At 40.4% G+C, this 14423-nt stretch overlaps 1 protein-coding gene across 6 annotated transcripts in view; it reads right to left on the reverse strand.

Annotated features, from left to right (window-relative positions):
* The window catches only part of SLC25A26 (solute carrier family 25 member 26), a 145873-nt gene that overhangs the window by 26371 nt on the left and 105079 nt on the right, over positions 1-14423 (reverse strand). For 4 of the 6 annotated variants that reach the window (XM_061396450.1, XM_061396445.1, XM_061396448.1 and 1 more), the window contains one exon: positions 6420-6464. The exons of the other annotated variants lie outside the window; for them this stretch is intronic. In XM_061396450.1, the coding sequence (XP_061252434.1) occupies positions 6420-6464 (45 nt within the window). The remainder of the gene's footprint in view (positions 1-6419; positions 6465-14423) is intronic. 6 annotated transcript variants of the gene reach the window in all.

Here is a 14423-nt window from a genome sequence, read left to right on the forward strand (position 1 = left end):
GTATGGATGTGGGAGTTGGACCATAAAGAAAGCTGAGTGCCAAAGAACTGATGCTTTCACATCCCACAAGCCATGCGGCAGAGCCAGGAAAAAGTTATATACTATACAATCCCATTTTTATAAAATTATAGAAAAAGAAAACTAATCTCTAGTGACACAGAGAAGATCAGTGTTCGCTGCCCATGGGGCAAAGGTAAAATAAAAGTGGGAAGAGGTTTCAGAGAAACATGAATAAATTTTGAGAGGGCAATGAATATATTCATTTATTTCCTTACAAAGTTTCATAGATAGAAAAACATGTCAAAATTCATCATGGTGCTAGAAAAGACTCTTGAGAGTCCCCTGGACAGCAAGGAGGTCAAACTAGTCAATCCTAAAGGAAATCAATCGTGACTATTCACGGGAAGGACTGATGCTGAAGCTCCAATATTCTGGCCACCTGATGCAAAGAGCTGACTCAGTAGAAAAGACCCTGATGCTGGGAAAGATTGAAGGCAGGAGGAAAAGGGGTTGACAGAGGATGAGATGTTTGGATGGCATCACCGATTCAATGGACGTGAGTTTGAGCAAACTCTGGGAGATGGTGAAGGACAGGAAAGCCTGGCATGCTGCGGTCCATGGGGTCGCAAAGAGTCAGACACAACTGCGCCACCGAGCAACAATCCATGGAAAGCGGCTATCACAGTGCCGAGCACACTGTAACTATGAGAAATGCTAATTACTGTGACTATTAATGACTACCAGTAATTGTAGTAATAGAAACAACACTAACATGGTGAAAGGGTGCTGGGCAGAAAACCAAGGACTGATGTGGGAGATGAAACACAATCTCTGAGACCTGGTTTCTCTGTGTTAGTGGGGATGACGACAAGCCCTGTCCCCCTGAGCTGTATGTCATGTGAGTAAGAGGCTAAGGAATATATAGTATACTGCTTAGCACAATGCCCACCCCGGCATATAACATCTATTCAACACACAACGTGCTTCTTACAAGAATTCAAGTGACAATACGTGCATAACTATTAAAACTTATAAACTTATTGTTTAACGTAACTTATAAACAAATTATTAAAATGCCAGGAAGGAAATAAACAGATGCTGTGTTTACTGAGCAGGGAAGATGGTAAAGTCCTACTTTAAAGATGGGTGGACAGGGAAGGAAAGCCTCTCTGTGGTGACATGATCTAAGACCTAGGAAACAAGAAGGATTTGGACACCAAGAAAGCCCAGCGAAAGAGCCAGAATGAGGAGGGAAGGGATTTCTGTCAACCCTCCGGATCACTACGGCCCCAGGCCCCAGGCACACAGTAGGCACCCATAACAAAGAGGAGAATGAGTAACGAACACTTCTGGCAGAGGCACAACACACTTAAAGGCCCTCTGGTGAGGAGCGGCCTGGCAAGCCAGACAGAACAGAGGGATGCCAGAGGGGCTGCGGGTGGGGCGCACAGCGGGCAGGTGCTGTGGGAAGGTCAGTGAGGCGGGGGGCCCAGATGACGTGTGACCCTGTCAACCACAGCTGAAACTCTGCATTTTACTCTTCTTTCAAAGAGTTGTCATTGGAGGCTTTTAGCACACAGTGGTAAGATCTATTTCTGTAAAAGATCATTCTGGCTGTCGTGAAGAGAGGATATTTTAGAAAAGCAAGAACACCATCAGGGAGACCCTCAGAGAGGCCAACGCAGCAGTTCAGACAGGAGGTGAGTTAGAGGCTTAAGTCCCAACAGCGGGGTTGGTGATGGGCTGGATGATGACGGAAAGAGAGACCCATGGAGTCATTCTCAAGTTTCTGCTTTGGCAAGAACAGACATCTGTGCTATTTTACTGAGTAGGGGACATCTGGGAAGGAACAGGCTGGGGAAAAGGGGAATACAAACCAAGAGTTGTGCTCTGAACCGCTTCCCCTGAGACACCTTGACAAGGATGTGACTGAGGACACTGGTCACGTGAGGCTGTAACTCAGAGTGGGGGGTCCATGACAGAGCTCTCAACATGCAAGTTATCCACACCGATATGGCACCCAAAGCCAAGAAACAAGGTAAAGTAGCATGCTTTGGTCATTTGCTGGGTAACAGAACCAGGTCATCTAACTCACTTCTCTTCCTGTTGGGCTGCCAGAAAGTTCCAAAGTCAACATAAACCTTATAGGAAAATTATTTGTGCGGGTATTCTATATACGATGATTGAGCCTCTTTACCTCCCCTTCTCTTTATGGTTGTTTTTTTTCTTTTTTTAAGTCTTTATTAAATTTCTTACAGCACTGCTTCTGTTTTATGTTCTGTTTTTTTGGCCGCAAGGCACGTGGGATCTTAGCTCGCCAACCAGGGATCAAACCTGCATCCCTTGCATTGGAAGGGGAGGTCTTAACCATTGGACCACCAGGGAAATCCATCTTTATGTTGTCTACTCTTTCATCTAAATCTTTTTGTAAGTATGTGTACTATAAAAAAAGAAAGAAAATCTCAGAAACGAGGTAGTGTAGTGATATGATTCGGGGAGTCAGAAGGGCTGACCCCCACACCGCCTTTGGTGGGTGTCGATCATAGACACCTGACCATGGAGTTATCTGTGAGTGTGCACTTCTCGGACAGACTACAGCTCCTCACGGGCATCAGTCACACCTCAGTCATCTTGAACCGCTGTGAAAGGGCACAGTGTCGAGCTCACAGGAGGCAGGCCACACATGTACATTAATGGCATCAGTCACTTCTATCTGTGGATGGGACTGGGCCTTATGAGAAGGCGCCACGGCTCACCTCTAAGACGTTTTATACACAACACAGCACACAATTAAACGCCAGTCAGCAGTACAGACAGATGTTAGACATACGGATAAAGCTTCAGGATCTGGGTTGGAAAACTTCAGGCAGGAGAAAAAAAACTGAGCTGGCTTTAAAGATGCATTTGCATTTGATCTGTGAAAAGGCATTTCAGAGAGTAGCCAAAGAAAAGGGGCAGTAAGGAGCCTATTCTGGTTAGAAGGAAAGGAAGGAAGGGAGGAAGAGCCAAAAAAAAACTATTGGGGAAGGGAGCTGTAAAAACCAATTAAGAACACAATGTGGATATCCAACAACTTCATGTTTTAGAGTTTTAGAAAGTTACACATTCCTGGGAACTTCAAAAAGATGTTTAAGGACGATCACACAAATGCAGTGTGTAGAATAGATCAGACTGTTAACTTAGTTTAGGCACAAATTAGTAAGAATCTGATAAAAACAAAGGATACCACAGGTTCCAAAAACTCTTAGTGAACGCAACCTGGTGAGTGACATAGAAACCGAGAGTCAGGTTCAATCTGGGATTTGAGACTAGGGGTCAGGAGAACAGCAGTATGATTAACAGAGATCAAGGAGATAGAAGGGAGTGACTTTAGAAGGCGATTCCATCAATTTTAGGCAGAATAAGTTTAAGGTGGTGGTGGCTAGACTCTATCTCCAGATTCCCACTACTTTACAGCATAATGTGCACACAATGTGCCAAAGTCCTTGCTGAGAAAAATCTTCCTGAGCCGTATTTCTCCCTAAACATAACAGAAAAAAACTCCTGCATATAATACAGTGTCTCCATGGCTGCAGAAGCAAGTTTTACTTGATGAAAATCATAAATACAAAAATAAAAGAATGCCCAAAATTACCTTTTACAAAGCACTGTGATTTCACATTATATGTATGTTAAAAAAAAATTTATATGAGAAGATCTCAACATTATCTAGCCCTGAGAAAAATGCAAATCAAAACTGCAACAAGTGAACTGCCCTGGTGGTACAGTAGATAAGAATGCATCCACCAACACGGGGAACACGGGTTCAATCCCTGATCTGAGAAGATCACACATGCCAGGGAGCAGCTAAGCCGTGTGCCACAACTACTCAAGTTGGTGCACCCAGAGCCTGCGCTTCCACAAGAGAAGCCACCACGGTGAGAAGCCCTTGCATCGCAACGAGGAGCGGCCCCGCTCACCACAACCAGAGAAAAGTCCGCGCGCCGCAACGAAGACCCACCCAACCCAAACAAAAACTACAACGAGGAATTCCCCACCAGTCCCGAGGGCAGGGCTCTGCACTTCCACTACAGAGGCACGGATTCTATCCCTAGTCCAGAAATTAAGATCCTGCACGCAGAGCGGTGTGGCAAAAATCAAAAACAAACACAAACAAAAAACCTGCCATAAAGATACCAGTACACAACTATCAGAAAGGCTAAACTTTAATAATAAGCAAGGACATGGATGGAGAGCTACAGGAACTCTCATCCATTATTAGAAAACGGGACAGCTACTTTGGAAAACACTGTGACAGCTTCTTAATAACTTAAACTTATATTCTCCATAAGATCCAGCAACCACACTTCTCAGTACTTAACCAAGAGAAACAAAAACATATGTCCATACAAAAATATCCTTAGGCAAATATATACAGCAGCTTCATCCATGATCATCAAAAGCTGAGAACAACTCAGGTGGATCAACTAGTAACTGGCTAAGCGAATTACCCTGTATGCACACAGGGCACACTCAGTGTCGAGGAGGAGCGAACCACAAGTCGGGATGAAACAGAAAGGAATCTCAAAAGCATCACGTTAAATGAAAGAAGCTAAGCACAAAATACTACACAGTGTGTGATTCTATTTATATGAGATTCTGGAAAAGAGAAACCTACAGATATTCTATATCATGTTTAGGGTGGTACTCAGTATTTGCCAAAAACCTATAAAAATGTACACTTACAGAGGTTTCCCATATGAAGATTATACCTTAATACATCTGACTTGAAAAAAAGAACCTTAGCATCTGAACACTGGCTCAAAGAAAAGTATTAAAGCCCAACATTGGCATCTATTATTACTCTGAAAAATTCTAGACATTTCTTAACTAGTTACCGTACTACAAATGCCCTGAGTACTGAAAAGAAATGAGCCCCATGCTTCTTCCCTCTTTGGGCCTCAAACATTCCTATGCAGAAACCGGGCCTGGGGACGTCAGCGAGTGTGCAGAAGCCACGTGAATGCTGGTTACTGAGACACTAATAAAGTGAGTCTTGTTTTCGGGACAGCTGTTGCTTCGTTGTTCTTTTGTCACACACAAAAAAAGAGAGCTGTTATGCTTATGGAATGTGACCTTCTCATTGGATGGCTGTTACATCACGCCTGGAAACACTGCCAGAGAAATTCATTTTCCCCGTGTGCCACACAGAAAACAGTGAAAGCAAAAACAAACTAAACAACCATGAAAGACCCCAAAACCAGCGTTAAACGAACTGCATTATCCTTAAAAATCAGGTCACTTCTAAGAAGTATTTCTCAATACTGAAAAGCTTATTTTTTATGAGTAAGGTTTTGTCTCATTTTATTATCCTTAGTGTATAACCTTAACAGACTATTTTTCAGAGTCCAAATAACTGTTTCGCTTCCAAACACATTTTCTTTGAGCGTGCCATGATTATTAATGCTATACAATAATGAGACTTATTCCTTTATTTTTTGTTTTACCAAATGCCTACCTAGCTAGGTACTTTGCCATTTTACAGTTTGATCATTTCTACACCATTTTCATTTGCACAAGAGCTTTCAAACTTTTTTGATCATTATCCACAGTAAGAAATACATTTCACATTGCAACCCAGGCCACAGATGTGTGCATATATGTGCACACAACCCTGAAGTTTGACAAAATAAGATTTATTAACCCACCTCATAAGATGTTATTGTTTTCTTTTTTATTGTTATCTTTAAAATGCTGGCAAACAACCACACAAGTCACAGCATGGCCCACAAGTTTCAAAATCACTGCAGCAGCAGATGAAAAACAAATACAACATCTCTTCATGTTTTGAATAATGGCTTTCACACATTCATTTAGTTGGTTTTTTTAAACCTTGCGTGACATTCCTCACGGCTGACTCCCTGCATCTGCTCCTCCCCAGTGAGGGTTCCTCAGCCTGGTGAGCAGGGAAGACGGAAGGGCCCTGAAGAAGCCAGGGCCCCTGCTGCGCCCCCTCCAGCCCACTGCTAGATGTGGGGGGGAGGTCGTGGCCTCCGAGGCCTATAAATATCCAGAGCCGGGCTTTCCTTCCTTTTCCATTTACCCTCACTGTCACTCCTTAACCTCTACACACACAGCGAACTGAAATAAACTTCAACTGGGGAGAAAAGGAGCTACAACACACAGCAAAGTCAAGTTTCCCTAAACATCTCAGGATTTCAGTTATGCCTACCATATGCTTCTTTCCCATACACCACAGATACCTAAACAAGCTTAAAACAAGTTTACTGGCATGTAAATCCCGCTCACAAAATGCTTCCAACTCAATAATTTTGAGTTTTAAATCAATAATCAATATTATATTCCAGTATTCCACACTGAAACTAGTGGGTATTTATTATAATTAGACAGCAATTATATATGAAGATCAGGGAACTTACTTTTAAGGACTCCCACAAGGGAAACTGGACCAATGAGAAAGGAATCTGAAGAGAAAAAAAGGAAAACCCGAATAAATTAGGCCAGAAAGATCAATTTGCTTAGCATGACTATATGAACTTATAATTATTATTCAGAAACATTATTTCATTTTAAATTTATATACATAAAAAAATACCATTAAACAAATTTTTAAGTATAGAATTAAACAGTAACTGCTTGTATAATCTACTGACTTTTTAAGCACAAGGGATATAAAATTATGCTGTTATGCCCTCTTAAAACTGAAATAGGAATGCAATATGAAGAGACTGGCAACCGAAAAATAAATGAGAAAATAAATATTTTCCATCACAGGTAATAAAGCTTTAAAGATGTTACATTTTTCTGCTTTAGAGTTCTAGCTGTCTACTCCTCAGCAGGCCAGGTGTCAGGGTTGGTGAGAAACTGCAAGGGGGAAAGAGAATGGGGGTGAGGCAGGACAGAGGAGGGGTGGAGGAAAGGAGGGGAGAGCAGGAAAGAAGAAAGGTGAGAGAGGAAAAGAGGAGGAGGGAGAGAGAAGGGACGGAGGGGGCAGAAGGAAGGAAAGCAGAGCTGAGACAGGTGGATGGAGGGCCAGCGCAGTAGAGAGGGAAGAGGAGGCAGGCAGAGCCACTTGTGGGGGGAAGCTGAGAAGAGGGATCCGGGGCCAGAGCCCAGGCGTGGGAAGGAAGCAACGCTTCTCCGTGCTGGATGAGTGAGGCTCTGCGCAGACAGGAGCAGACAGAGGCGGCCTGAGAGCCTGATTTAGTCTCAAGCTTCGTCAGGGGCAAGAGTCATCTCTAGCATGAAGACAAGCATGGCACTTAAAGAGTTACAATCACATGTGTATTGCTAAGCTAGAATTGTTCCCAAGCACGTTTCACATGCCAGGAACTGTGTCCATCAGCACTTCATAGTTCTTACTTCACTCCTCACAACAATCCTGTGAGATAGGTATCATTACCATCCCCATTTTACAGATGAGGGATGGAGCTTCAGAGATGCTGTTTAACATGCCTGAAGACGAAGAGTTAAGAAGAAGCCCAGACCATCTGACTACCAGTCTACCTAAAAGACACCCAAACTGGATTTATCTGCATATAAATTCACCCCCAGTATAATCCATGCGCTTTTAACTAAATCTTCTAAAATTCTAAAAAAAGGACCCCACCTTCATAATTCCTAAAATAAAAATACCTGAACTCCAGGGGACCTCCCCAGTAGCCTAGGTAATCTCCACGCACTGTGTACTGGTCCTGAGAAAGAGATGATTCTGCTCAAGCAGACTATGGCCCCAGTACTGCTGCTCTGTATCCAGGTCAGTTGCCAGTGAAGAGTAAATGTGGACTCTGACCAGTAACAATAAGCACAGGGATGGGTGGGTGGGTGGGTGGGTGTGTGTGTGGGTGGGTGTGTGTGTGTGTGTGCGTGCGTGCATAGACCACAGTGTTGAAGGGATTAATGAGTATTTATCTTATGAATTAAGAGTGCTAACTTATTTCTAAAATATTTATATTTAATCAGAAATTAAGAGTCTAGCATCACCTTCTTTCTCTGCTTGAAGAAATAATGGCCCTGGAGTTGACAGTGTCCACAGAAAGAAATTCGGCCTTCCGTTCAGGCAGGAAATGGCAGTGAGGAAAACAATAAAAATAAAAAAGCCTATGTCACTAAACTAAGTTGACAAACTAAGAGTCTCAGAGAAGTCTGTCATCTTCATCATTAAGCAGCACCCCATCCTGTACATCAAAGTACCATAATAGGAGATAAATTTAGTTGAGTTTTTGTTACCAAACCATGAAAGCATCTGACACTGTCCATTCTGGCTCTAGAATGCTGTATTTTCAATTAAATTATCAAAACGCAAAGAAACTGACTGTAGTTTTCTTTTTCTTTTTTCGGCTGTACTGCACACTTGCGGGATCTCAATTCCCCAACCAGGAATCAAACCTGGGCCCCCTGCAGTGGAAGTGTTGAGTCCAAACCACTGGACCACCATTTTTTAAAATTTATAATATGTAACAAAATGCCAAAGAGGACTAACAGTTAGTGGGATTATTGTTTTGGTTCAGTTGCTAAGTCTTGTCTGATTCTGTGACCCCCGTGAACTGCGGCACACCAGGCTTCTCTGTCCATGACTATCTGACAGCTTGCTCACACTCATGTCCATTGAGTCCGTGATACCATCCAACCATCTCATTCTCTATCGCCCCCTTCTCATGAATGACAAACCACTTCAGTATTCTTGCCTTGAGAACTCCATGAACAGTATGAAAAGTGGGATTATAGATGATTTTAATTTTCTTCTTTGTGCTGTTTCTTCCCAAATGTAAATACATTATACTTTAACAAGAATGTACATATGTCACAGTTATAAGATGAAAAAAACCTTATAACTTATTGCAATGGTCCATGCTAGCTTAGGAGAAGGTGATGGCACCCCACTCCAGTACTCTTGCCTGGAAAATCCCATGGACAGAGGAGCCTGGTAGGCTGCAGTCCATGGGGTTGCTAAGAGTCGGACACGAATGAGCAACTTCACTTTCACTTTTCACTTTCATGCATTGGAGAAGGAAATGGCAACACACTCCAGTATTCTTGCCTAGAGAATCCCAGGGACGGGGAGCCTGGTGGACTGCCATCTATGGGGCTGCACAGAGTCGGACACGACTGAAGCAACTTAGCAGCAGTAGCAGACTGCTAGCTTTCCTCACTTCCTGATTAAAATTAACCCATAAAACTACATTGTATGTTATTGGCACTTTGTATGGCAAAACCAATACAATATTGTAAAGTAAAAAACAATAAACAAATAAAAATAAAGAATGATAAAAAATAAATAATAATACCAGATTTTGAATACTACAGATGGACATTTTGCCCATTTTTCTCTAGTAAGAGTTATTCATTAATTTGTTACTTCAATTTAAAGAATTTTGAAATCACACATTTGAAATGGCCAAAACTATTCCACAAAGTATTTATTTCAAAAAGTCAGCCGACAGTAAATCCCAACTTTAAAACAAGATTAACTGACAATCTCAGGTAATTAAATGCACTGTAAATGCTTGAATAATTAAATGTGTTTTTGACTTCTGATAACAAAATATCCCTCATAAGATAAACTCCTGATGTGTGAAAATGTTTCAAACATTCTTCAAGTCAAATTCATACTGAATGTGTCTTGTCATTTACAATATGAAGAAATAATGAAAATGTGTTCCACACATGTTACAGTAGTACGGCCAGCAAATATGGCTCCACAGCTAAAACAAACACTCCCAACTACTACAGAACATGGGCCAGTCAGAAAGCGAGTTCCCTCCCCAGGTCTGGTTTGCAGTTTCAAAACAATGATGTCTCTTCAAAACATGGAATTTTAAACCCTAAACAGATGTAAGCTGTTATTCTAAAATGTTTTATAGATGAAGAAAATGAATAGCTGCACTCAGAGGTCTTGTATTCCAAAACACAACATACCCATTTTATTGCACCAAAAGTTACAAAAATGGCTCACTGTTGTGACCTTTTTAATGCCTCCATTTAAGATGTTTTGTTTGAATAAGGCTGTTAAGACCCAGGGCACTAATAAGTGAGCAGCAGTAAACCCAACTACCATCAAAGATGCAGACGTAGAAGGGGGGAATCTGCTAGAATTCACCATGGATTCCACTGGTAATAAACACAGCAATAATTCTACACAAGAGTGCATGTAAGGATTCCATGTGAAGCAGAGAAAGTGAAAGCTGAATGGTAAACAGGGGAAGGAAGTGTTGGGCATTACTAATGAAATGAAGGTACAAAAATTACATTATGGGCACATTTTACCTATTACCACGTGTTTCTACTACAATTATCCTCGAAGCCAATCAATGCTGACAATCCTGTGATCTTAAATACCTATAACACTATAGTCCTTAATCAAATAATATGATTTACAATATAACTGAAGGAATATGAAGATATGATTTCTAAAGTCTCATTTGCTCTAGAATTCTGTGTCTCAATAATCTTCCAAATTATTAATAGAATAGCAACATGTTAAAAAAAAAAAAAAAGACTTGATTGTAAGCTGCAAAGAACACAATGGATCCTACAAGTGACCCAAAGGGGAGTCTCCTTTCTGTTGCAAGACAGTGTCCAAATTTCTGTGTTTGATTTCAGGTTTTCCATTCTAGTGTTGCAAAGATAATAAGGCCAGTTCTCCTGTTAAATATTCAAGCCCAGTGGTAACTAAGGACAAATGAATCTGAAGATCAGAAAGTATTTTTCCCCAAAGTGACTACTATTCTTTTATAACAAAAGAGAGAGAGACTCATTCAAATCCAGTCTGCTAGCATTTGACATACCAGCAAAGAATTCTAATAATACATATTGATTTTTTAAATTTAGCAACTATAATTCACTTACACACAACTATATATAGAGAACAGAATGTATACCTAATAAAGGAAATTAACCTAGAAGTAGAAAAAAATTGACTCACCCCTCAGGTCTATAAACCATACTAAAATTCTGGAAATATCTTTCCAAACAGCACTAAGTAGACACAAGAGTAACAAAATCTAAATTAGGGAAGGAGATGACGGTGAGCAGTTTGATTCTCAAGTAAAAGTTAATCTCAGAGGCAAGAGCACTAAGAGTATTAAAACTTGTACAAATATACAGTAAGCAAAAGAGTGCGGTAGTGGCAACAACACATACAGACAATGGAACAGGATGAAGAGCCGGAATTAACCCCTTGCCTGTATTCAAATGGTCCCTAACAATAGTGCCAACACCAGTCAATGGGGAAAGAACAACTTCCTCAAAGACTTCCCCGGTGGCTCAGTGGTAAACAGTCTGCCTGCAATGAAGGAGATACAAGAGACACAGGTTTAATCCCTAGGCCAGGAAGGTCCCCTGGAGTAGAAAATGGCAAGTCATTCAACTATTCTTGCCTGGGAAACCCCATGGACAGAGGAGCCTGGTGGGCTACAGTCCATGGAGTCGCAAAGGGGTTGCAAAGAGTCGGACACAACTGAGCGCACATGCACACACACACACACACACACACACAATGTCAGGAAAATGGATATACACATACAAAGGAATCAAGTTTGAGCCTTACATTACACCACATACAAAAAGTAACTCAAAATGAATCAAAGGGAAAAAAAAAAGAATAAAAGATCTAACGGTAGGACCTAAAACCATAAAACTCCTAGAAGAGGGAAAAATCTTCATGATATTAGCTTTGGCAATTATTTCTTGAATATTACACCAATCCACAGGTAACAAAAGTAAAACTAGACAAACCAGACAAAACTAGACAAACAACTACACTAAAATTTCAAACTTTGCATCAAAGAACAAAATCAACAGCCTGAAAAGGCAACCTATGGAATGGGAGGAAATATTTTCAAATCATCAATCTAATAACAGGTTAATATTCAGAATACATAAACAACTTCTACAACTCAACAGGAACCAAAACATCCTATTTTTCAAATGTGCCAAGGATCTGACTAGACGTTTCTCCAAAAAGATATACAAACAGCCAAGAAGCATATGAAAAGATATTCAACATTACTAGTCATTAATAGTAAAAGAAAATAGAAAAGAAAATCAAAAGCAAAATGATATCATTCATTATGAAACTACTCTGAAAGAAAGAGGGAACACAAGAAAGGGAAAGAGGGAAGGAAGGAAACAAGTGTGGGCAAGGATGTGGGGAAACTGGAATCCCCAGGCTGTACTGGTGGGAATGCAAAATGGTGCCACCACTTGCGTAACAGCATGGAGGTTCCAAGTGATTCAGCAAGCCTACTTCTGGGGATATTCACTAAAGAAGTGAAAGCAAAGTCTTAGGAAGAGATGTGTACATTTATATTCACAGTAGCATTATTCAAAATAGCAAAAAGCTGGAAGCAACCCACGTGCCCACTTACAGACAAAAGGACACCCAAAATACGGTATATACGTAACAACAAAACACTATCCAGCCTTAAAAAGAAGGTAATTCTGACATTCGACAGAATAGATGAAATGGGAAGACATGACGGTAAGTAAAATAAGCCGGTCAGAAGGAGACAGATACTGAAGGACCCCACTTACATGAGGTATCTCACATAGTCAAATTCACAGACAAACACAGTAGACTGGTGGCTGCCAGGGGTGGCGCAGGGGGTGACTGGGACAAGATGGGAAAGGCAAGTTGTTGTTTAATGATTATTAAAGAAGTTAAAGTCTCAGGTTTGCAAAATGAAGTGTTTTTGAAGACAACTGCAAAATTATGTGAAAACAATACAACTGAACCGTACACTTCAAAATGGTTAAAATGACGTGTATGTGTATTTTATTACAATGTTAACAGTTTTCAAAGTTTTTAAATAATACTGTTACTAAAAAGGCAAATCACAGAATGAAAGAAAATACTCACAAAACACATACCAAGAACATCTATTCAGAATAAAAAACTTTCTTTTACAACACAAAGAAAACATAAACAACAAAGAAAAAAAACCCAATTTTTTTTAAATGCACAAAAGACTTGAACAAGCACTTCACAAAGAAAGTTATACAATTCACCAATATAAGCACAGGGAAGATAGTCAACATCATTAGTCATCAAGGAAGCGTTAATCAAAGCATATTGAGAAAACAATCCAGTGTTTGCCCCCACTAATGTTAAATGCACAACTTGGAAATTCCACTCTTAGGTATAGCCAAAACCAGGGACTTAAACAGATACGAGTACAATAATCTTCACTGCAACAATATTGACAATATTGACAATTTCATCAACAAATTCATCAATAAATAAAATGTGATCTATCCATATAATGGAATATTATTCCATCATAAAAAGGAATGAAATTCTGATACACACATGCTACAATATAGATGAACCCTGAAAACATTACATGGAGTGAAGTAAGTCAGACACAACGAACAAATATTATATGACTCCATTTATATGAAATAGCTAGACTATGCAAACTTAGACAAAAACTAGTTTAAAAGTTATGGGACTCAGGAAAGAAAACAGTAGGCTGAGCTCAGTAGCTCAGTCGTGTCTGACTCTCTGTGACCTCATGGACTGTAGCCCACCAGGCTCCTCTGTCCATGGGATCTCCCAGGCAAGAATACTGGAGTGGGTTGCCATTTCCTTCTCCAGGGGATCTTCCCAACCCAGGGATGGAACCCATGTCTCCTGCATCTCCTACACTGACAGGCAGCTTCTCTACCACTGCGCCACCTCAGTTGAGCAACCACAACTCTCATATTTTGCCAGTGGGAACTTAAAATGGGACAGTCCCTTTCAAAAGGAGTTTGCTGAGCTTTTATTTGATCCAGAAATTCCACTCCTACGTATTTATTCAAGAGCAGTAACAATGTATGTCTGTGGTAAGATCGGTACATGTATGTCAAAGTAGCCTTAATCACATAGGTAACGACCATCAACAGAAAAAAAGATATATAAGTTGTGGTATATTCATACAATGAAATACTAGGAATAAAGTGGAAAGAACTACTGATACATGCTATAACACTGATGATTCTCACCTACACTATGCCGAGGAAAAGAAGCCAGACCCACAAAAAGGATTTATACTGCAAGACTCTATTTATAGAAAGCCCTATAAACTAACCTGATGGGAAGAGTAACTGGGATGGGATACCAGAAAACATTCTAGAGATATGGAAATATTCAATATCATAATAGGGTGTGGATTACGAATACATCTTCTCTCGAAAGTTGTGTATCTATGATGTGTGCATTTCAACGTATACAAATGCTACCTACAAATACACTATGAAAAATGCAATAGCAGTGAAGAGTGGGTTAAGAGATGAATAAAAATGACAGATTACTGGTAACTGTCAAAGTCTGATGATGAGCACTTTGAGTTCATTACACTATTTCTTTACCTTATGTATGACTTAAGTTTTTATTAAGTAGAAAAAAAAATGTAGAAGTGAAGTGCAACTCCTGTTGTTTT

This window comes from Bos javanicus, chromosome 22 (assembly GCF_032452875.1).
Source record: "Bos javanicus breed banteng chromosome 22, ARS-OSU_banteng_1.0, whole genome shotgun sequence".
Classification (NCBI taxonomy): domain Eukaryota; kingdom Metazoa; phylum Chordata; class Mammalia; order Artiodactyla; family Bovidae; genus Bos; species Bos javanicus.